Source organism: Caloenas nicobarica, chromosome 2, assembly GCF_036013445.1.
Source record: "Caloenas nicobarica isolate bCalNic1 chromosome 2, bCalNic1.hap1, whole genome shotgun sequence".
Lineage (NCBI taxonomy): Eukaryota > Metazoa > Chordata > Aves > Columbiformes > Columbidae > Caloenas > Caloenas nicobarica.
Window position 1 is genome coordinate 148,356,194 of NC_088246.1, and position 25,129 is coordinate 148,381,322.

At 36.0% G+C, this 25,129-nt stretch overlaps 1 protein-coding gene across 4 annotated transcripts in view; it reads right to left on the bottom strand.

Annotated features, from left to right (window-relative positions):
• The window catches only part of CSMD3 (CUB and Sushi multiple domains 3), a 647,755-nt gene that overhangs the window by 408,595 nt on the left and 214,031 nt on the right, over positions 1-25,129 (bottom strand). For all 4 annotated transcript variants that reach the window (XM_065630191.1, XM_065630190.1, XM_065630189.1 and 1 more), the window contains exon 6: positions 21,255-21,367. In XM_065630191.1, the coding sequence (XP_065486263.1) occupies positions 21,255-21,367 (113 nt within the window). The remainder of the gene's footprint in view (positions 1-21,254; positions 21,368-25,129) is intronic.

A 25,129-nucleotide genomic window follows, 5' to 3' on the forward strand; every position in this document is an offset into this window, starting at 1 on the left:
TTATCCACAGGATCATAGAATAACTCAGGGCGAAATGCACCTCAGGAGGTCTCTTGTTTTCATGACAACGTAAAGCAGGTCAGCCATGAGGTCAGACCAATTGCTCTGGGCTTTATACAGTCGAGTCTGGAGAAAGCCTCCTAGGATGTAGATGGCACAATCTCCCTGAGCAATTTGCTCGAATGTATGACTGTCGTCACAGAAGTTTCTCTTATATCTGGCTTGAAGATCTCATTTCAAATTTTGTTAATTGTTTCTCATCCTCACACCATGCTCCACCATCAAAAGCTTGGCTCTGTCTCACCAATAACCCCCTTGAAGGCATTTGGAAGCTGCTATTAGCTTTCTCCTCTTCTCCAGGCTGAAAAAGCGCAGCTCCCTCAGTCTCTCCTCACAGGAGAAGTGCTCCAGCCCCCAACCATCTTGGTGACCCTCCACTGAACTTGCTCCGGCAAGGAACTCATCTTGCCTCTCATGGGGCCCAGAACTTGATGCACTATTCCAGCCACAGTCACGGGAGCATTGAGTAAAGGACAATAATCCTTCCCTTTGATCTACTGACTACATTCCTTTTAATATAACCTAGCATGCTGTTAGCGCTCTTTGCTGCCAGGGCACACTGCTGGGTCACGCTCAGCCTGTTGTCTGCTACAACACCCGGGGTCATTTCAGCAGAGCTCCTTACTGTCAGCCAGTCCTGCTGCCAGAGGGTTTTCCTACCCAGGTGCAGGGCTTTGCTTTTGTCCTTGTTGAGTTTCATAAGATTCCTGTTGGCCCATTCTCCCAGCTTGTTTATGTCCCTATGGATGGCAAGCCTGTCCTTGAGCATATTGACTGTTGAATGACATTGTGGTGTCATCTGCAGATCCATTGAGACTGCACTCTGCCACAGATTCAAGCTCATTGATAAACACGTTGAACAGAACTTGTACAATGATGGACCCCTGCAGTACTCCACTTGTTACTGGACTCTAGGTAGAGTATGGTCCATTTATGACTACCCTCTAAATACACCTTTTTTTTTTTTTTTAATTCATCAGTGAAAGAGCAGATGAAAACTGCCAAATTGTTCATAAGACCAGATAAATGGGATCTAAGGCAGCTATTCCAATTCATTAGAGTTACTTTTGGTGATTAATTCCTAAGAATCAGATTGAGTTCAAAATGTGAGACTAAATAGGAATATTCAGTATCTTTTTTATTCAGGATGAATTAAAGATGCAGGACTTTATTAGTCCTGGTGACACATATGATCCAACCACAGACTTCCCAAACAAAACCAAAGGTGCTTAATGCAGATGGCTCTAAGTGGGACTCACTATAGTAAAGTGCTAATGAGGTCAGAAGGGGATATTTCTGTGTATCTTAATAGCAAGATGTTCTATGCTTTTGCAATGGGTAATTGAGAAAGAAGTGTTGAGAGTCTTAAGTAAAAACAAAATGCATATTTCATTAAACAAAAAAGAGGTGGTTACAATTATATATACAATTTTAAATAAGAGTAATCACTATATTCCATCTTCATTCTTCTTTCAGATGTTCAAGGACTGTCAGTCAAGACTTACTTGGTATCCTTAAAACCTTTCCACAGTTAAGTAACTTTTCACTGACCAGTGCATCTCATTAAGAAGGTTGGGTTGTTTTTTTTTTTTGCTAATAGAATATCTTAATTAACTGTTCTCTTTGATGTTCTCTGTCATTAAATATCTGCTGCCTGGAAGACTTTCCAATAAAGTTATGAACCTAACTAGAAGAATGTATTCTGGATCTGTTAAAGGAATTTTCAAGTTAGTGTATATAACACTATACAGTATATACTAGCTTATTTGACTATTTTAACATGTATTTAGATGTTATTCCAACCTTATTATTTTCACAAATTTCTTTTTTATTCTTTATAAATTTATTGTCTTTTTACCTGCTCTAAATTCAAATTACAGTTTTTCTCATAATGATTTACAAATTATACCAAAAAAAGGAATCCACAATGCAAATATACATTTCACAATATAAAATCAGTTTAAATGGCTGATGAAAACATTCTTCTGACCAAATCGATTTTCAGTTCACAGCTATTCAGAAAGGAAATATAACTGTGGATATCAAGAAATGTATGACTGAAAAAATATGGTTCAAAACAAGTTTCTAGACTTCAGTTCAAACAGGAAATGATCCCTGTATTTATCCAAACAGCAAAGACTCCAAAACCTGTCTGGACAGAAGTTTAATATATACTCTTTTTGCTTCCTTTTTTGTCCACAATTTGTGTGAATTGATTCAGAATTAAATTTTCATTTCTTTTGGTACCAGAAGGCATTTATTTGCATTCCTGCATTCTCTTATGATTTTTTTACTCACATTTTTTTCCTCTCTTCTTTTCATCTCTCTATTGTTAATTCGTTCTTCTCTTCCTCTCCATCTTTTATATTAATTTGAAATGTAAATCAACTGCCGCAGTAAGATACGTGCCAGAAAAATCTGGAAGAAACAATTAAGCATCGACCAGAAATTTTCAGGGATGCAGGAGATAAAGGCATTTCTCATGTTTCGGCAAATATTGATGCATGTCTCCATGATCTTCCAGATGTTTCTATCAGTGAACTTAAAATCACCTGCAATTTTTTTTTAAGATACTGAAAACAGTAAATTTATGTATCTTAGTTTGATCAAACTGATAAAGTAATTTAAGACTCAAAAAAATTATCCAATGTAATAATCTTCATCACAGCAAGATAATTTTAAGAGGATTTTTCTTTCTTTCTTTTAAACACATTAGTAGTTGTTAGAAATACTGTGAAATTCTTAGAAAGTCTTCTTATTTACTAGGCAAATGGCAACGAGAAACTCGCAGAAAAGGTATCCTGCAAGTTTACCTTAATATCAGTCTGTATATCTTCACTGCACAGGAAAGAATACAAATCTTAATAGTTAAGCACATCTTCTGCATTGTTTATTCTACTTGTGTCCAGCAAAATTAACAGAGAATGATACAGAAATTCAGAAGCCTGTAGCTTTGTAAATATAATTTTGCCATTATTAAAACAAAGCCACAGGATTTGTGTTGATCCCATGCAGGTTTACCTTGGCCTCGGGCACTTTCACTAGTTTTGATAATCTTGTAGGGGTTAAGTGAATATTTCCTGATATGCTCATATTTTGGGAATGTTATGCTCTGAGAATACTACATACAGTCAAGTTCTCCTAAAGGCATGTAGTCACTGCATAACAAGTAACAGCCCTTTATACTTTCTGAGGCTGAGGAAGGCTAATGTATAACTTTCAGATTTTAGTAAAGAACAATGAGACAGAAGCAGCTTGTATTAAGAAACAATTGAACTCCCAGACCACAGAGGATGCTTCTCCCCCTCCTCTCATCACCACCAGTATCACACTCATCCCAACACAGACCTTCAGATGCTATCAGTTCATAATAATCTCCAATGCAGGGGCACAGTGAAAAGAGTGAAAATGAGGCAAGAGAAAAATAGTGGAGAGCAGGAAGGCAGTTCTTAACTTTTATAAATAGTTATTATTGTTGAGGCTATCCTGTATTAGATAATTTAAACTACCAGACTGTTGAAACTTTAACTGGAAAAACAATAAATTGTTAACTCCATACTAATTGCTTTCCCTTCAGCCATAACAAGATTCTGTGTCTAACATTATACTGTGGTAAGTGCATTGCAATCCGACTAACTTTAGATACGAATTTTTGTATATCAAACATAAATTATGTTTCTATGGATCTTGTACCACTGAACTGCTTGTTCAATGACTTTCGGAAATCTGAGGGCTGCAATGGACAGAACTCCCCAACCTCCCCTGGGCGTCCTCTCACCCATGCCCATGGGTCCAGGACCCCTGGCCTGGCGCCATCAGTCCCTGCCCAGTGACACTGCAGCAGTGGTGGCCGCCAGCTCCCAACAGCCCTGCCCTGCCAGGCCCTGGGGCTAGTGTCCCCACCTGACCTTGGCCTGTCCCCGTTCCCATGGCAATGCCCAAGGCCCATGGCTGGGTCTGCCTTCGACTGCCCCCTCTGTTCTGCCCTGTTCCCTGGCTGGGGGCAGCGGGGCCAGCACAGGCTGTGATGCCCTGCACTGCTGGCCCCCACACAGATCCCCTCTCCCCCCGAGCTCGCCAGCACTCAAGGAGCTATCAGCCCTTGCTGCATCCTGACAATTACCGTTTCTTAATCACTGTGAAAAATGCAATGCCCACTAACAAAGTAAAAAATTACATTTAACAAGAAGTATTATTCTTCTCTCATTTCTCACTCAGAATAAATAAATGAAGTTAATCTCTAAACAGAGTAAATGTTAATTGTAAATTAATGCAAAGTTGAACTATTTATAAATGAAACTGCACTTTTATTTTTTTGGTTTTATTTAAAAGGTCAGGATAGGCTAAAAAATGATACCTTTAAAGAAAAGTCAAGTCCTAAATGAGATTAAAACAATTCTCTGTGAAGTAAGAAGGTTGCTTCAGTATAGAAACTGATTCAAAGTCCACTTAGACTTTACAGGCATAAAGCTATTCCCACAGAACTCTACATGCTGCCACGATCAAGTGGGCAGTAAGGGAACTTTTGAGCTATGAAGTGGGCATCCAGTGCAAAACAAGAACTTTGCCTCAGGAAAAGCTTCCCTGTGAGATGTCCCCAGTGATCCATTAGCCATCAGTTTCAAGATGTCTTAAGCTAAACGCTTGCACATTAAAAGAAATTTGAAATGTATTCTTAAGAGAATTGCATATGTATTGCCTTAATAAGTATTTCAGGCAATATTGCACCACGATACAATGTTAGTAATGAAAGAGTTTCCTTTCAATAGCCAAAATGGTTACTAAAATCCAAAACAGCGATCTCAATTACTGCATCTTTCCTCAGCAGTGTATTATGTTGTACAGAGAAATGCTCACAAAGAAGCATCTTCCACAGGGGAGAAATATATTGGTATGTCTAAAAATATGGCAATTTCGTTTTCAGAAATGGCAGCTGGTTTTGGATGCTTGTTACATTCCTTACCTGAGAGAACTCAAGGAGGTCAAATTTTGACATGACTGCTTGCTCAGCATACCGGAACACATTAGACTTTCACAGAATGGCTGAGGTTGAAAGGCACTTTTGGAGATTGATTAGTCCACCCCTACCTGCTAAAAGATGGGTCAGCTAGAGCAGGTTGCTCAGAATGGTGTCCAGTCCATGTCCAGTCTCTGTCTCTTCAGGGACAGAGACTCTCAAAACCTCTCTGGGAAACCTGTTCCATTTTTCAATTACATTTGCAGTAAAAAGGTTTCTGTGTTTACATGGAATTTCTTGTATTTCAACGTGTGTCCATAACTGTTTATCCTTTCATTGGGCACTACTGAGAGTAGTCTGGTTCCACCTTTGTAAATCACTCTGATCAATTTTTTATACACATATGCATCATCATCATGTGTTGTTTTCACTCTAAGGAATACTCTCAAACATAAAAATTAAATTCGTATGAAGCTATTAATATTTGTTAAGTTCTTGAGACAGTGAAATACTCTTTCAAGCTGTTCAGCTTCCTCAAGTTATCTGAAATGTCCTCTTTATCCAAATCCAAGAAATATACATTCCTGGACTCAATCATAAAATCTATTCTTCCAGGCAAAAATGTAAATTCAGTATTTTTCAGAGAATTTGCCAGCTTTCTAGAGTCATGCCAGAAAGCATGGGCTTCTGGTTTCTTGCTTTGTTGGAGCCTACGTTCAGCAATGTCGTCACCTCTCTTAAAAAAAGAAAAACAAAAACCTAACTACATTAGAAGGTATATTCATCTCACTAGACCATGAGGACAACCAAAGAGGTACTGCGGTAATGTAAACAGAACTAGAATTTAGATTTCCGGCAAGAAAAGGAACAAAAGCCAGAAATCAGGATTAATATTAGAGTAGGTTACTTGAAAAAAAAGCACAAAGAGCAGCCTATAGAATCAGGGGCTGAAATGTGGAAAGTAGTGCAAGCTCTCTACCTCAGGCATTGATCTTAATGTATCACAACATATTCTGGGATTTCCCAGTAATTACCAATTTCACATCAATAGATTATGGAATAATTCATGGGTTTATGGGGTATAGAATTTTATTGGGGATGTTATGATTTTCACTAAGATGACTTTTTTTTCTATTTATATTTTTATTTATTTTTATACCTTTTAAATTAGCAACATTCCATTCTTAGTATCCCTGAGGAAAAATAAAATCCTAAATATGAAAAAGAGCAGTTTCTCTGTGTTTTTACTCACAGAAGATTTTACATTTTTCTACACAGGGATGTAACATTCTTTGCAGTATATATCATTTCTTAGAATGTGAGTTCCTTAGTGGGTAGCAAGTTGAAATAACTATCCCTTAAACAATACTGGGATTAATACCAGTAAAAATTACAAAAGGCATCTCTAAAACAAGTTTCATATCTTCTCCTATACAAACTAACTCATATAGTGCTATGATTTGAGAATGATTTATGTAAACTTATCTTGACGGAAACAAATTTGTACTAAATATGCCTTTCCTGGAATTACGTGAGCATTTCTGACTGGTGGAAAGTTTTGTTGGGTTGTTTTGGGGGACAAAAATTCAATTGTAAATCTTCATCTTCTGAGAAATTTAACTATGAAAGACATCAGAAAACTTCTGAATGGGTCTTGAAAAATATTGAAATGCTTATTCTTTAAACTGAAGTTATATTTGATGCTTATAGCATGCCGTGTCCTCTTTGTCTCTCATTAGTTTCTTGTTATTTCTACTTAGAATTTGGCTTTTGTCAAAACTTTCAACAGTTTTACTATCACTGCTAGATATTTACTTTACATAAATTAAAGGGTGCCATGATCCTCTTTGCAGAGGCAAGAGGATCTGAAAGGTTCTACTGAGGTCCAAAGTAACTTCTTTCACACGTAAGAAAAAGTTACTGGACAGCAGTGATTGAGAATTTTCAGCAAGTATGACGTAAATCAGTTCCCTAGGAAATAATAATTTAAAATAATAATAAAAAAAAAAAGGGAATATGAATACAAAAAGAGACATCCCTGTACAAGGACCATGGGACATGGGATAGTCAAATGTCAATTAAAGCCTCAGAAATGACATTGTGATAGCTTCCGCAAGAGGTAAAAGGATTAATTTCTTCCAGGTTGGTTAACTTTAATAAAATCCCATTAGGGTCACTGGGTAGCTGAGTGATTCTTAGCTTAAGTACTACTGACTTGGTTGCTCTAAGTGTCGAAACAGTGTGCTCAAATGGCTTAAAAACAAAACAAAAACAAAACCAAAAAAGCACAGGCACACACACACACACACACACACACAAAAAAAAAAAAAAAAAAAAAACCCACGGGAGGTCAGTGTCTTAAAACTGAAATTTTCTTCAAGACTATAATTATATTTTTTTTTATCGTTAATTTGTTTAGCACATATAAGTTTTAGAACCTTCCAGGGGAAACTATGATTGAAGCATGTGGCTTTTATATGTTTTTCATTAAAAGACAACCTACCCAACACCAGGCTGAATACAAATGAAAATAAATCCTTTCTTCTTATATTTCCAGTTATAAAGCTACATATGCTATTTCCCTATTTGTTATGTTTATACTCTAGATATATATATTAGGAATTAAAAGGTATTGCCTTTACCTCCAAGTTTACTGTTAAGTGAGAAGAGAAGGGAAAGCAGTGACAGGTGAAGGAGAATAGAAAAAGCAGCAGTTTGCTTTACTTTCAGAAAGTCAATACATTTGTTCCCTTTTGTCTTTGTGTCAGCTTTGTTTGTTTTGGATATATGTCCTTCAAATCAAGGATTCTCTTCACAGGCATTTGTACGCATCATAGTGCACCTAGGCAGCACTATAACCTAAACCAGCCTTAGCAAAGCAGTTCTGTATCTTTGTGAAATGTGGAAGGGTTAGTGTCATCTAGTTTTCAGCTGCCCTGGACTGGGGCTCGAAAGACTCTATTCCACTGCTCACTTTCTGGGTTAATTTGGGAAAGTCACTTCATTGGTATGCACCTCAGTTTTGGCATCCAAAACAGACATCATAACTATTTCCAGTACTATTCCTGCAATTTATGACTTTCGAATCTGTGTATCTCCCCTGCCCCCACAGCTCTATTTTTCAAGCTGCAGGGTCCTACACTAGTGCATCACTTTGAAATCAGAAACTAATCCATGTGTTGGATGATCTTTACTATCATTCAATTAACTTTCTTTAATTTTCCGATATTCTTCTGAAATGCAGAAAGGCCAGAGAAACAAGAATCAAAGTGCAGGTCAATCTATACAACAGCATGTTTTCTGTTTTGTCCTCTACTCTTTTCCTAATATTTATTTTTTAAAAGCACTAATTAATGCTTTTTTAAGCACTCTAATTACAGACCTGAGGACTGTGTAGTGCTGTTATGTATGTATATCTTAGAACATAAGATCTTGCTGCTATGACTGGCAATAGTAATGATGAATAGATTCCATCATTTTATTTGCAAATTAAGATAATTTTGCAGTGCTTGCTGTGCAAGGAGAGTTACAAAGAAGTACCACAAGCTAAGATCTTTGAATTCCCCCTAAGTGAAGCGGGAAGACTATATGACTATAACTCTGAGACCTCAGCCACTTAAAGATAATTTTTTTTATGCTACCTTAGGAAGCAAGGTACCAATCTTGTGTTGTTAAAATAAACTTCTGCCTAAACAGAGTGACTATAGTCTGCTGTTACTCGAAATAGTAAAGGTGCCTCTGACAAATTGTAGCAAGAGCATCTTTGCCAGCACTCTGGACAACCTGTTGATGAGAGCTTTATACCAAGAATGATGGAGAGGGAGATAATGAGCCACGTTTAAGTGACATAGTGTTGAAAATTAGTAGAATGGAAATGAAAGATTTAGAAGAATAAGAGATACTTCAGGAATGATAACATAGAGTGAAGAGATCCCTACCTCAAGTTTACATATGCACATGCAGTCAGCATGGGACAGAAGCAGGAGAAAATGGAGCTCCACTTGCCATCACAAAATGGTGACATTATTGGAGTAACTGAGAAGTGGTGGGACAGCTCACATGGCTGGAATGTGGTGATGGGTTTTCGGAAGATGTCAGGGACAACTTCTTGATAAACATACTGGATGGGCAACCAGAGGTGACGCACAGCTGGACCTGCTACTCACTAACAAGGAGAAGCAGGTTGGAGACATGGTAATCAATGTTAGCCCTGGCTGCAGTTACCACGAAATTAATTCAAGGCCCCAAGGGGAGTATGGTAGGCAAGTAGCAGAGCAGAGATCCTGGTTTGATGGTACATGTCACTGGTTTGTGGTTAGTGGGTCATACTGTTCTTGGAGGATTGTAGTAATTGTAGCATGCAGGAGTTTATCCTGTCATCTGTCTTGTTTACTACCTTCATCAAGGACCAGGAGCAAGCTATGGATTGGGCTCTCATTAGGGTTGCACGTAACAACAAGTTAAGAGGAATACACAATATGTTTAAATGCAGGCTTGAGATCCAGAGGGACCTAAGACAGACCGGAGGAATGGGCCAACAGGAATCTTATGAAACTAAACAGGGGCAAATCCAATCCCTGGCAACAGGAAAGTCTGGAGTCTGACCGGTTGGGGAGCAGCTCTGCTGAAAAGGTTCTGTGGGTCCTGGTAGACAGCAAGATGAATGTGAGCCAGCAGTGTGCCCTGGCAAACAGCATCCTGAACTGTATTCACAGTAGCGTGGCTGATACACTGATGGAAGAGATTGTCCTCACCTGTGTTTAGCACTTGTTAGTTCTGTGTCCATTTCGAGGCTCACCAAAAGGAAGAGGCCCTGGGAAGAAATTGTTAAATGAGAGCGAGTTTTCAGATGGTCCCCAAGATGGTTGGGACTGGAAAACTTGCCCCGTGAGGAGAGGCTGAGGAAGACGGATTGTTCAGCCCAGAGAAGAGAACTTCAGAAGGGTGCTTCCAATACATACAAGGTGGGAGGACACGAGGAAAGTTGAAACAAGAGAAGTTCCAGGCAGATATAAGTAAAGACTTTCACCCTGTGAGGACAGTCAAGCTGTGAACAAATTGCCTAGAGACATTACTTTTCAAGATAGGGCTGGATAAACCCTTGAGCATCCTGGCTTTATCAGGAGTACTGCGTCCAGTTCTGGGCTCCCCAGTTTAAGAAGGACAAGGAATTACTGGAGGGAGTCCAGTGGAGAGCTACAAAGATGATTAGGGGTCTGGAGCATCTTTCTTATGAGGAGAGACTGAGTGAGCTGGGTCTGTTCAGTCTGGAGAAGAGAAGGCTGAGAGGGGATATCTCATCAATGTTCATAAATATCTCAAGGGTAGATGTCAAGAGCATGGGACCAGATTCCTTTCAGTGGTGCCCAATGATAGGATGAGGGGCAATGGGCACAGACTGAAGCATAGGAGCTTCCATCTGAATATAAGGAAAAACTTCTCTACTTTGAGGGTGCCAGAACACTGGACCCGGCTGCCCAGAGAGGCTGTGGAGTCTCCATCTCTGGAGACATTCAAAACCCGTCTGGACGCATTCCTGTGCAATTTACTCTAGGTGAATGTGCTTTATCAGGTGGGTTAGACTAGATGATCTCCAGAGGTCCCTTCCGACCCTAACCATTCTGTGATTCTATGATCTCAACACCCAGGTTATTTTGAGCAGGAGGTCATTTCCAATCTGAGTTATCCAATGATCTTATGATACCTAAGCTGCTTCTTAGGGTAACTTAAATTTTGTATGTCATTCACAAATCTCCTTTTAATTTCTTCAAAATGATAATACAAAGGAATTATAGCCAACTCTGCATGGCAGTATTTTTAGCAGATCCTCAGTCCACTCCATATAGTGCAAAAAACACCTTGTTGACCAAAGATTTTCTGGTAGGTTTCAGCTATTTCGTGGCAAGAAAGAACATATTCCCAACTGTGCAGTGTAGTTCAAGGACACTGGCAGAATCATTTTCGAAGACTTCTGTCCACACAGGCCATTTTATTCCTTCTGCAGTTTGTCCTGGCTACCTCTTAAAGACAATTTTTCTCCATGAGCACAACCTAAATTCCGAACAGGTTATGCATTATACAAGAAGTTTTCTTATGCAGTAAGTCAGAACTATTCGACAGATTCTCTTCACGTTCAATCTCCTTAGTACTGCTGGTCTTCTTACTTAAATCTTTTTCTCACAATCCCTCACTCTCCACTCTAATCACTTTACTTGGCACTCTTTCTCCTACTTATCCCTTTCCATTACAAACTGTCAGCAAACTTTTTTTGAGTTCCGGATACAAATATTTGTTTTTCCCTTTCCTTTCTTTTCTCTCCTAATCACAGTTCGCAATCTCTATATCTCAGTTCATATGTAAACTCCTCACCACTCAAGGGCAAAGCTTTGTAAATTAGTTAAACATAGGTGACACTCAGGAAGAGTCATGGGTCATGTTAATCATCCCAAAACATATGAGCTTTCTGAAAAAAAAAAAAAATACTGGAATGGAAAATGCATAAAGCAATGTGAATTAGGCTAATTTCATTTTCTGAAAATGTAAAACAATGTTAATATTTATACAGGATTCAGCAAAAAAATATATATATTGACATCCCAAAACCAAGCAAGCCAATAATTAAAAAAAAAAATCCTCTTAAGTAGTGTTACAAACACTTTCATATTCACATTGCTACTCAACTGTTGTTCTGACAATTTTCAAATAGACTTAGAAATAGAAAAAATATGACCAACATGGTTCTCAGAGGGCTTTTATGAAGTTTTCTTTTAAATACGAATGATACTGATGTTTAACATGATGAAGATCTAAAGAAATTACATAACTGAGACTCTCTAGGGTACTAGTTGGTGATTTTACAGATTAACAAATTCCATATAACAATGTTCACTAGTATGCAAGGCTTATTGCCTCAGCTGCATTTAAATGAAAACACTTTATTAAACTGAAGTATATGTTTAATTAATTTCCAGATGCCTGTGAACAGGGTAAAAAAGTTACATTCTTTCAGCTTTCTGGTACTGCTACTGATACAGTACAAAAATAAAGGAACACATATTTTGAACTGTTAAAAGATCCATTGACTGGAACAAAGGTAGAGAAAGTGTAGCTGGAAAATGATAAGGTAGTTCAGAAAATTCTTTCCTTCCTTGGAGTGGAATTCATTAAAACATTAACTTTTTATTAGATAGATTTGACTCCTTATTTACTAAGGCATTTTGAGGGATACTTTGCAAACAGTACTTTTACTTCTGAAATTAAATAACCTTGGACTTAGTTCTGAAGAGTAAAGCTGAATGTCCTCAAACTTACCTATACTGTGAATTAGTAAAACCAGTAGTCTCTTATTTAACAGTAAGAAATAATTTCTGACATAATATATTTCATAGGTCACTTCCATATTCATATTCCAGAGCAGAATTTTTGATCTAATTTTTTATTTGAAAAATAATATCTTTCATATCTTTAGGAAGGCGACTTTTTGGCATATTACTCAGTCTTCATGCATGTGGTATTATTACAGTCTTCCCAAATAATAAAGGAGGGAGAAACACTTGAAAGATTAATACAACTATATTTCACATGATTTATGCCTCAACACATAGCTATCCAGCTCATACAATTAAATTCAAAAATAAACAGCTACTCTAATTTTATCCTCAAGATCACGAGGGTATGGTTTGTCTCAAAAGTGCAAGTGTTCTCAAGCATCTAAACAACAAAAAAACAACCCTGTGTTTAGGTCTAAGAGAAGAAACAGAGACAGAGAGAAGGAATAATTCTGCATAATAATTTATGCAGCCTGCTTAGAAAGTACATAGGACACTCAAGTATGAGGCAAGACACAAAAATCCAACACTCAGTTACTTCATTATATGGTTCTCTACATCTGTCTGTTGTTTTCTTATCAAAACAATCTCTTTCACTGTGTGGGTGTCGCCTAATGGTATATAAAAAAAACCCTCCAAAATAAAAAATTACCTCCTAGAATTAAAAAAGAGTTGAAAATGCTGTGTAGGGAAGGAGGGAGGGATGGACATGGGAGTAAATAATCCAGCAGAAATAATTCTAATACATTTGATGTCACTGACAGTATTCATTTTAACATTTAAAATTTGTTTTCCAAAGTTAAACCACTTCACATTTGTTTCCTTCGGTGTCCAGTAAGCTTCATGATGGCCAAAGATATTAAAACACTAACTGGAATGGCTTATGACTTTTGATTTTGATGAAATAATTTTTGTTGCACAAAATATGTCACTTCGTGAAAAAGCCCAAACATATTTTGGGAGTATTTGAATGACAGCATTTTTCAAAGTGGAAACAGTGTGTTCCAACACCTTATCTCAATACCACTAAATATTCTGAATGTAAACAAGTGTTTTATCCCAGGTTTTTCCCTCAGTTGTTCCATCATCTTCACATGAACACATCATCAGTGCAATATATTATGCTGTTTGGTGGTCATGAAGCATACAGATATATAGGTTAATGTATTAATATTTTACCTTATCAAAATGAAGTATTTTGAAGGTCCTATAAACTCAACTATTTATATACTATTATTAGAAGAGTACCACTGCCAGAGAATATTTATTTTTATAGTTAATTTTTCTTGAATTTTATTTGGTTTCCTTAGAGGATTCCTTTGTTTAATATGTATATTTATATTATATATAATTTTATATAATTAAATATATGATATCTAGTCAAATATTATATATAATTATATATATTTAATATATTTATACATACATTAATATATATGAGTAGGATCATTAAAACCACACTGATTTTTAAATACTTTTTTTTCTTCCTTTCCATAAACCAGGACTGTTCATATCACATACAGATTTTATAATTTGAATATCCCATTCTCTTGGGTTTTTTAAATTGTTTTTTAAAATGTTGGTTTTCATTTCAGTTTATAAATTCTTGAACATCTGAAAAAACTGACCTAGGCAAAGAAAATATTTTCTTTCTAAATAATACTGAAATTGAAATAAAGACTAATTCAGTGCATTTTATCTCTTCTACAGTGGAGACTGAATTATTCAGAGTCAGTGGTATATAAAACATTGTCATTTGCTCTTTTGTAAACAATGAACAGAAGTGTGTAGAACAGTAAATGAAACAGAAATATATTATAATGTTTCAATGCACCTAAAACATTAGAGTTGTTTCAGATGAGTATGACATTAAGAAGACACATCTGTTAAATTATTAAAGAATGGGAAGAGTTCTTTACTGCGTCACTTAACATTTATTTCAGAAGTAAATTACAATCCATCAATTTAAACATTAGCACAGACTACCATGTTTTTATATTTAACATTAGTTCTATTGACATTTTTAATAAATTATGATCTTATTTTAAGTAGAAAAAAAGCTGATTAAAATTTTAGAAACATCTTTCTGGATCTGCATACAGTATCAGAAACAACTAATTGTCAGCAATGGTGTTATTAAAACTTATGATTGGGAGAATTCTAAAAATAAGTACTTTAAAATGGAGAAGGGTCAACATAATGCAGCAATTTTTCTCCTCTCTGACTTGACTGCAGCAAAACCACACACACTGTTATTGTGTGGGTGTGTAGTTGTGCACAAAAGACTTCTCAAGAATGCAAAGGTGAAAAATAATCTGTCCAGAATGTATAGCTTGTAAAAGATGAAGCAGAGCTAAAAGACCCACGATATGAAAATCCACTAAAACCATTTACTTGTGTGACAATATATGCAATTTAAGTTCCTGTTATGCCTGGAGGAAGAAAAATCTGCTGAGAAGGCCTGGTAATTTACTTTCATTCTCTGAGGACAGGGATTCTTTCTTTTCTATTCATTGCAAAATCAGGTAACCATCTGGGCTGTTTTGATAATAGGAGTTCAGGTTCTGAAAAGTCACAGACTTACAAGTCTGAGAACTAAATATCTGTCTAAAAAACTCCTAAAAACCTGTCATCTGTCAAATGACTTACCAATGCAGACAGCAATTTATTTACACTGCCCTAAGCAGAAGCAGGCACACCTCTTATTTAAGTAGAAGGCTTCTACAGATGTGACACAAATGATGCAGCACCTTGATTTCTCCCAGGGAATCTCAAGCCCATGAATATGTTCGTTGTAAAAAGCCATTTCAGTAAGTGAGTAGTCATGCTATCTGAGATTCAGCCTGAGATTAAGACACCTAGATCTGCATGTCTATAGTTGCACAAGGTGTAAAAACTATTGTAAGAAATGGAAAAATAGTCAGTGTAGTCAGTGGAATGTAGTGCTTTAATTATGCACTCCTTGGACATAACAGCTGCCTGTATGTTGGTTATCATTTTAGGTGTTGTTCCCTGCCTTCTAGTTTCTGTGCCAGAATGGCATGGTCTCCTGTAAATTCTAATTTGCCAACACCATGCAGATATTTCATTTACTCTAGAGCACCTCTATTCAACCCTTACCATGTGGTCAGCTGAATTACTGTAACCTGCACTGACAAGATTTGCTACATATGGGGAAGATTCAGTTGCCCATACATAGTTTAGGTTGGTGCAATTTTGACATTTCATAACATACTGCTTCACAGCACCTTGGTTTGTCTCCCAGAAGAGCTCTGCACTTCTGCCACTTCCATAAAAATATCCTAGGTGATTTCATGCATCAGTGCACATATATTCCTGTACAGCTGAACTGTATTCCAGAGCTCCCTGACTTAGCTACCTATAGGTGTCTAAACCTACAGATTACAATACAGGGACATCTACATCTTGGTGTCTTGGAGCTGAATCTCACCTAAGACTTAGCTACAACTGTGAATCTAATGGCAGTAGTACTATCTACTGTTCATTGCAACAGCTTTTGAGATGAGGTATGAATGACAAATTCTGTTTAAACTGCTAGGTGTTCTGAAAGAAAGGGACAAAGACAGTTTCTCCCTTCTGGCAACTTTAGCCATGATGTTCTGAGGCAGCCTAGTGCTGCTTACTTTTGTTCTTTACCTGATTGCCAATTGCTTTGAATTCTCTCTCAAAGCAAAACCAACAAAAAAAATCTAAGAAAAGTCGAACTCCATAAATCATTTCTGAATGAAGATGCATTTCTATTCATATATAAATGACAGAAAGAAGAAGAACAGAACAATGGAAAATCAAGCAGAGAAAAAACTTTTCAACATCAGTTTTCTCCGTATTGCATCACACATTGAAAGGGCTCGCATTTATCCTACTTCAGCTCTACATAGTTGGCTGTCAGGTATTAAACAGAGAAACCATTTGCATGCTTTTCCACATGAGCATGACAGCTAAATTTTATTTCATTTTGAAAAGCTCATGGATATATTTAATCTCTTCATCTGTATTGTCTTATAAGCAAAGATTCTTAATGAAGGGCAGATTCAATTGTGCACTCAATTGGCATATTTTATATTATTTTGTTCAAACTAGAAGCATTAGTTTGTACATGGCTTAAACAGAGACAAAGAGAAGAGGGAAGGAAGTAAAATCAGTTAAGTGAAATAAATAGCAAGAAAAGGGCTACTACTGAAACCTTCCAGAGCTTTAAAGGAGGAGGGAGGGAGAGAGGGAGAGAGAGAGAGAGGGAGAGAAAGTGGATCTCAAAAACCAGCAAAGTTACAGATTCTTAAAGTAATGTTTAACTATCAGAAAATGTGGAATTATCTTCCAAAAGCCCTTTGGGAGTGCAGGTATGCTTGATGTAAAGACTATTGAAGTTTGTGTATGCCAGCCTGTAAGACTGGAAGCCGTGAGGCTAACTTAATCCCTTCTGTCTGCTTAGATAATATTGTGGTTTTGTACATAAGTGATGGAGTGCAAAGAGCAGTAAACAAAAGGAACTTTTACAGGAACTGCAGATAGATGGAGTAAAAATGTACAACTAATTTTAGAAACAGCAAAAGAGGATTACCAGTGCCAAGAAACATTGAGGCAGCACCTTCAGGAAGATCCAAACAAGCTTTGGTTCTACGTCAGCCAAGAGTTTCTAATTCAAATGAGTTTTGTCCAAGCAATAGGACAGAAAACATCAAGACAAAAAATCCTCAGTGACTAAAAATCGCTGAAACACAGATAATCAGACAAGCAAGAATAAGCATGTCTTGGTTATGACACCACAACCTGGGTAGGGAAACATTTTGATTCTCTTCTAATTGACATGTATAACTTTGATTATCATTGACAAACATATTTTAAATACTGTATAAGTCAATATCTCTTGTGAATTAAAATGCACATTAAAATAAACTAATACAAATAGCCTGCGTGACAATGTACTTATATGAAGCTGAGAGTTTTCCGCAGTTTCATGCACCTCAGTAAATTTCATTTGTTCTGTGTAAGCCAGTTTAAATATTTTCATGAGTGTTTGCAAGACTGGAGCCTTAAACAGAAAATTAGGAAAGATAAGATAGTTAATGAAATTAAAATGATGTTTGTGAAAGGTTATGTAATACCCTAGGTATACTCTGGGTTTTCTGTTGGTTTTGTTTGTTTTTGTTGTGGGTTTTTTTTTTATATGCAGCTAGATTTTAAGAATTTGTGTGGCATCATTTTTAGTCTTGTTTTCAAACGTCTAGGCCACAGTAGCTTTAGATATTACACTGAAGCTAGGCCATATGAGGCTGCCTTGTGAAAAATAATATTAAAAAAACAATTTTCATAAATTTAAAAGAACAGAAACTAAGATTTGGTTATTCCACATTCTGACTAAAAATTGCCATGAACTTTGTTTATTTGCTTTTGTTTTAATAAAACAACCAACAAGTTTTTTTCGGATAGCAATTGGTACAAATGGTAGGATTTTGGTAGCGGGGGGGGAAAGCGGTTGCACATGTGACTTCTGTGATGGGAGGTCAGGGGCTGCCCCACGTCCATCACAGCTAATTCCAGCTGGCTCCACAACAGACCCACCACGGGAAACAACTGAGCCCATCTGCAGAATTTGCAGCACCCCTGTGAAAATGTATTTAAGAAAAGGTAGTAAACACTGAGAACAAGGCCAGAGCAGGAAGGCTGCATTCCAGAGCTACTAACACCCTCAAAGGGACTGGAGCCCATGAATAACCCATACTGGAGCAGGTTCTTCCTCTGAGAGACTGTGGCCCGTGGCCAATACATATCAGAGCAGAGGAAATGAGTACGAAGGAAGGAGAGGCAGAAGAAAAGAATGAGAAACAAGGAGCAGCAGAAAGAGATTCCTGCACTTTGACCTGAACCTCATGCACTGCCTGTCACATCACCAATGAAACAAAGTGCAATCTGTTGTGGCATAGATAGAGAAAGGGGAGAGAGAGGTGACTGGAAGGAAGTTAAGCCTGGAAAAGGGGAGAGGAAATGTGTTTTCCCTAATTTTTAAATATTTGGTTTTGTTTCTCAACAGCCAAACCAGTAATTAAATGTTTTAAATTAAGACTATTTTGCCCAGGACAGTAGTTGATGAGTGCTTTTGCTCATCTTCATTTCAACCCATGACTTTTCTCTTGTTTTTCCTATTTTCTACTCTGTTCCAGTGTGGGGGTGGAGTGAGTGAGTGTCTGTGGGACTTCACTGCTACTCCAGGTCAAACCACCACCCAAATACACTAGCACAAAATGTGTCATTGTACTAAAAAACCAGCAATCCAAGTGAGTGATTAGATGAAAAGAGAGCTGAAGTGTCAAACAGTGATGGAGTAAGAACTATGCAGACTTCTGAAGTTCAAAATTTGGAGTCTGACTTCTTCAAAAGAAGCAACAATAGAGAAAGTTAAAGTAGATGAAGTGGTAAGAAATTGCCAATTCTGGTTATAGTGGTAGTACATAGGAAAGCTTAAGTTTCAAGTAGGGAAGTCAGAGGGAAGTTAAAGTAATATCTATGTTAATTAAGCTAGGAAAAGAGTGAGATTTTACTACAGGTATTGCAGTGTAGTACAGTGATAATACAGGCTAGTGAAAGGATTAACCGACAACCTCTCAAATGTGATGCAGAAGCAAATACCTGAAAACAGGCACATGTATCTGTACTACATGGCTCTTTGCGATATTTTTTTTTTATTTTTAGCACTAATTTGCTTTTGTGACAACAATTGTGACAACACTAGTGAAATAACTGCTTGAAAATGTTTTTTACAAAAAAGGCTTAAAGTTGTCTATAACTGAAAAAAACCAAAGGTCTCAGTTCTTGACAAACTGAAATATTTTGTAGTATACATTTTTATTTGTTTCTAAAGATATGAAATATTTTTAGTATGTTTATTTAATTTCCTCACACTCTCTCCTTCTGCCTACCATTGACTCAGAAACCACTCCTCCATATTACCTGATGATGCGTTTTTTCATTTTCTACTACCAAGATGAAATTTCAATGATCATATTGGCCTGAGTACGCACATTTAATGCTTTCACATGTTGAAATTATTTACTACCTATGTTTTTTTTCATAGAGTTGTAAAAGATATTTTCTTCATTTTAAGCATGGTGGACTACTGCAGCATCTCACAGCTTAGTACAGAGTACACTTTAGAAGATACACGGCATATTCAAATCTCACATCTACCAACTTATATGTGTTATGTGACTTGCAGAAAACACATTTTTAAACTAAACAAAAGCCTATTCTCTTTCATTACCTATTACATCACACTTTCAGCAAGAATGTAAGTATGTGTGTCACCCGAGACAGAGTTTGTTCTCCTTTCCTCAGTAATTCAAAAATTAACATCTACAACAATCCAAATTACTTCACATAAAACACCAAAATAGTAATCACATGGTTTCTCAATTGTGGGGTAGGATCCATCAATAAAGTTTCTACTTTATATCTTTTAACAGTCCTGTAAGCTAGCCATTTCCCAGAAGAGTGTGGTTCATCATATTTGGTATGAAGCATACCATGTGAAAAATGAGTAAGTATCTTTTGAAAACAGTTATAGCAGCCCTGGAGCTACGGTAGGAACCCTTTTACCTAAATTAACTCAGAATACACATCCCAGAACATCTATGAAATCAGGAAGTCTAAGTAGAGATATACAGTATTTTCTGAAATAGCAATCAAATTTTCATTATTCTTGTATAGAATATGTTATCTGAGGCACTCGTACAGAGTTGTAAAAAGTTTACTATTACAAAAGATCAATTACATTAAAAAATTAGTCTTTTGTTAGTTGCGATTTTTACATTAGTTGATTAATTTTACCAGATTATGCAAATATTTATGTAGCTAATCTTTTCCTATGCTAAATTTCATATAGAGAACTGTAAAAGAAATTCCTGAACTAAATCTCATTCAAAATGCCATGACTTTTTTCCATCAGATAAATGGAAAAGCACAAAAGCACAAAAAGGGTTACTGTTCCCTGAAGATCCATTGATACAATGTAGATATTGAAAAATATTATTTACAGTAATGCTTGTATAAAAGCAGTCAGCATTACTATACACTAATGAAGCTCAGTTTTCATTAGCACTTCATCGTTACAATGACCTTGTTTCACATGGTGATATTCCCAAGTTAATGCTTCAGATACTTTCACTCTTACTCAAAATAATGCTTGTTCATAAAAACAGTGGATAAGAATCTTAGAGGTTAATTAGACTCTTGATAGTACAATGCATTGAGAAATAGGTAGTAAGAGATTATAATGATTAAATGCTACATTAGTAAGTAGAAACTTACTCACTGTTTTACAAACATGACATACAACCATAGAAGTAAATACATATTTTAATGAGGAAAACATTATTTCTGTATCTGTTATGCAATATCATTCAGAATACTAGGACCATTTTAAAAGCTAAGCATTTAACGGTGTAAATTGAAGCAGGTATCTTCTGTAATTTTTTATAATTGTATTTAGATGCACTAGCTATTACACCACCCATACTCTAACATACTGTAATCTGATATAACAGGTTGCACAAATGAATTTATCATTTATGCAAATACAAACTATACCTTCACGAGGATTTTTTAAAATGGCCCTTCCCATTTCCTCTACAACAGGAGTGTCAAACTCGTTTTCACCGGGGTCCACGTCAGCCTCGCAGTTGCCTTCAAAGGGCCAAATGTAATTTTAGGGCTGTCTAAATGTAGGAGTAGTTACCGTGTTAAAATTACATTTGACCCTTTGAAGGCAACTGCGAGGCTGACGTGGACCCCGGAGAAAATGAGTTTGACACCACTGCTCTACAACTTGAAGCACTTTTTTTTTTTTCTTAACAAAAACAACCACAACAAAGAATGTGTTTCTTTAAATGTACCTTGGTAGTGAGCACTAAATCCACGATATCGGTGATTGCTGTCTGTTACAAAACGTAGTCTCAGCCAGTTTTTGTTGCTGATAACTGGAGGTGGTATATTCATTCCAGAAAGCCTGAAGTAAAACAAAGAAAAATATTAAAAGATTTAAAAAATATCAGGGATGAAGATCAGTAGGTTTTCATAAAGTTTTGATAAAGGTCTTCTACGGGAAACTATTTTATTTCAAACACACATTGTTGACATGCCTTCTGTGGGACTTCTTATTTACCAATGAATGACATTGGTATGACAAGCATGAATAGACAAGATTGTCCCCTCTGCACGACCAAGTGATGGGATACAAATTAACATTAATCCAGAAATCACACAGTCACATTGATCAGGCACAGCACTATCATGATGAAAGTACATGACACTTAGGCTAGAAAGAGTTTTTGTCCATCCAGGTCAGTTAGCAGTTTAGGCAGAACACTGCTCTGGGCACCAGGAAAGGGATCGTACCCTGTGACTGTCACATTCAAGATGAGGAATAAGAGATCTTAGGTTATGCAGACCACCACCTAAAACTATAAAACAAGCACCTATTTTTTGAGAGTATTTTTCTAAATTTGGTGTACAAAGAAATAAGAAATACTGTATCGCTTCAGTGAATCTAAAAATTAGTAATTTAATGTACAATAAAAGTACGGAATTATGGTGGATTGGTATGTTGTCATCTCTGGTTTAGTCAGAAATCCAAACCACAGCACTATTTGGAATTCTATGAAGGAAATTAACTCCAAGACACTAGACCCAGTATACAAAATTACCTGGATTGTTTGTGGTTTTGTTGTTGTTTTTCTGTTTGCCAGGCTACCAATGGGCCCCTTAACTGCCTGGTTATTCAGATGGTGGACTTGGTGGGCCTTTTATCTCTCTTTTTTTGATTTGCTGCCCAGTCTGCACCAAAATGTTTTCTTCCAAACCACTGGAAATTTCATAAAGTTATATACAATACTGATATTCAGAATTTAATGGGGGAAAAAAAAAAGCCCCCCAAACAGATGAATTTTCTTTTCTGGTTAGCTTTACTATATGGTGCATTGTTCTAGCTAGCTATTAAATTTCATTTTCATTTTTTTAAATGTAGTGATTAAAGTGAGAACTGTACTATGACATGTATTCAGTGTAAGAGGCAAAAGCCTACACCTTTTGATTAGAAAACACGGAATCTTTCTGCTTTGTCACTGTGAATTTCTGCATGAAACACACTAAATGACTGAAGTTGTTACAAATATCTCGTTACAAATGTAAGAAGTATACTTCAGCTTGAGGCTTGGTTTTTGAAGGTAGAAGTTTAATTAGCCATCCTTTTTTGTATGGTTATTTCTCTATATAATACTGTTACCTAATTGTGCAAGACAAAATAGCTTTTATTTAAATTCTCACCCTGTAACCAATTGTTAAGCAACATAGAGGCAACAACCTTTCACTGCTTACATATTTGAGAATAAACCTATTACTGGAAAAGGTCTGTAAAACATGTTTCCTAGCACCCATTTTCATTAGTATATATTCTGCCTATAACAAGGTTTCTCTTCAATAATCACAAAAACTTGTGAAAAATAAACTACAAGTTTATTCTCCAAGACATGAGAAAACTTCATCTTCGTGGTAAAACACAAGCTTTATTTTTTAAATACCTAATATCTGATTAAGCTTACCTGTCTTATCAATTATTCATTAATGCATAAATCCTTGACAGTTACAGGTTATACTTAAGATGATTCTAACTAAATACATGCTGATAGCAGCTCAGTTCTAACTAAATTCACAGTTACATAAAATCTGATCTTTATATTTCCTGATCTCTATGGGATTGTTCCCAGAAATTAGATTTGCAAGCTGATGGAATTTATAATGGCCATTGGCAAAAAATTATTGTTTATTCTGCTCATATAACTGCCCCTTTTCTCACATCAATTTATCTTCTCAGCAAATTGTAAAGCTGTTCACCATTACCATAATGCATTGGCAGTCCAATGCACTTCTGTGCCAGCTGCTATTGCAAACATAGCTACACTGCATCATCTATAAAATTTTCCTAAAATTCAAAGAAAAATACCATATCTACCATAAAGGAAATGCAGCTGCCTCATGTTTTTTTACAGTTCAAACTGCACAGAAAACTGCATAGCAAATTTAAGTCAGCAGACAGTAGGCTCTTTTTTGCAGCAGTCTTTCATAAACTCTTAGAAATGTTCATGGAGAATCCTCAAATCGTTGGTTATGAAGCAGAGATTTAAATTATCTCACCACTAAGTGTAGTAAACAACATTTACATTAGTTTGTCATCTAAAATAAAATGTATTTGAAAAATAAACCAGCGCTTACTGAAATAATGTACCTTTGTTTCTAATCAAGGAATTAGTAAAAGTATAAGGTTATGCATGTAGATGTGTCAGTATATATATATATTTTCCAATCTGCATCTTATTTGGTTTGAGAATTTGAGTAAATCACATTTTACAGAAGAAATAAGGCACTAACATTTTTGAAAGTCAGAATTTCGTTCTTCTTGTACTGAATTACATCATCGTGCCTCCATACCCTTCTTTTCTGCACTATTTAGGAGGTAAATTTTAAAAAATTACCCTGCTTTAGGCTAACTCTAATCCAGTCAAGTCAATTAGTACTTTATTCTCCCTCAAAAATCTATCACATAATTCTCACTTCGTATTCCAAAGTGGAATTCAGGGTTGGTTTATTTGGGTTTTTTAATAGCATAGTGCACATATTCCATTACATCCATCCAATACATAAAATCCCTCTCTTTTTTTATGTAACAAACTAGTTTTCATGACTAAAAATCTTCTAAAACTATAGTTCTTACAAACAGAAATTAAAACAGAAAGAACTGTTTCTTTAAAGCTAGGTAGCAAATAAATGAGGATTAGTAGAAGATACAAATAATAAGACAAAAATGCTTGATTTTGTACAAATTTCACAGACATGATCTTTTTATTCTTACAGAAATGATGGCCAAAATATTTAACGACTGCTTTCATTCACACTGTCATTTTATTTTTCATATATTGCTTATCTGCAATGATTGCCTTTGTTATCTCAATAGGAAGTGGCTGAGAAGCTCTTTCTGGATTAGTCAGATAAAATGTAGTGTATAATATACAAACAAAAGAAGTAATTTAGACATGATCAAATCAGGTATTCTTTTAGGGAAATTGATTTATTTGCAAAACATGTGTATTTTAATTTTGAAGAAAGATTGCTATCAAGTAGCACGCACGCAAGCTCCACTAATACAAACCCAACTAATACAAGCCTTAGTTCATGCATTAAACATGTTCAAACATATTCTGAATAGGAAAAGTATTTTTCTTGGAGAAATATACAGCAAAGTTTTTCACACAAAACTTTTTAATGGAGAATAGAGTTCCAACATTTCCTCACAAGCCAGGAGATTCACAGAAATTGAATTGATCAAAAAAGGAATCTGAGGTTGATACCCCATCTACATGCACTGCTGAAACCCGTTCTAATACTATCAAAGCTGAAACTAACTGAATTCTTAAAACATTGCTCGATTTAAAAGATCCTGAAGGATTTAATGATAAATTTAAGATACCCCTCTTGTTCCATCAACCCAGTTAGAAACATGTTTAACTTTTTGGTCAAGCACTAAATAAATATTTTGTATGTCTAGGCCTATTGATACCCTTAATGTTGCCAATTCCAGTGATGATATTAATGGGTATTAATAGCTGTCTTTGTGAATGTGAATGTCTATTGCATGACAATTTCATGACAACAACTTTTTTTCCTTATTCTTCTTTTTTCCCTGAAGTGTTCTATCCAAATCATAGTAAACCATTTC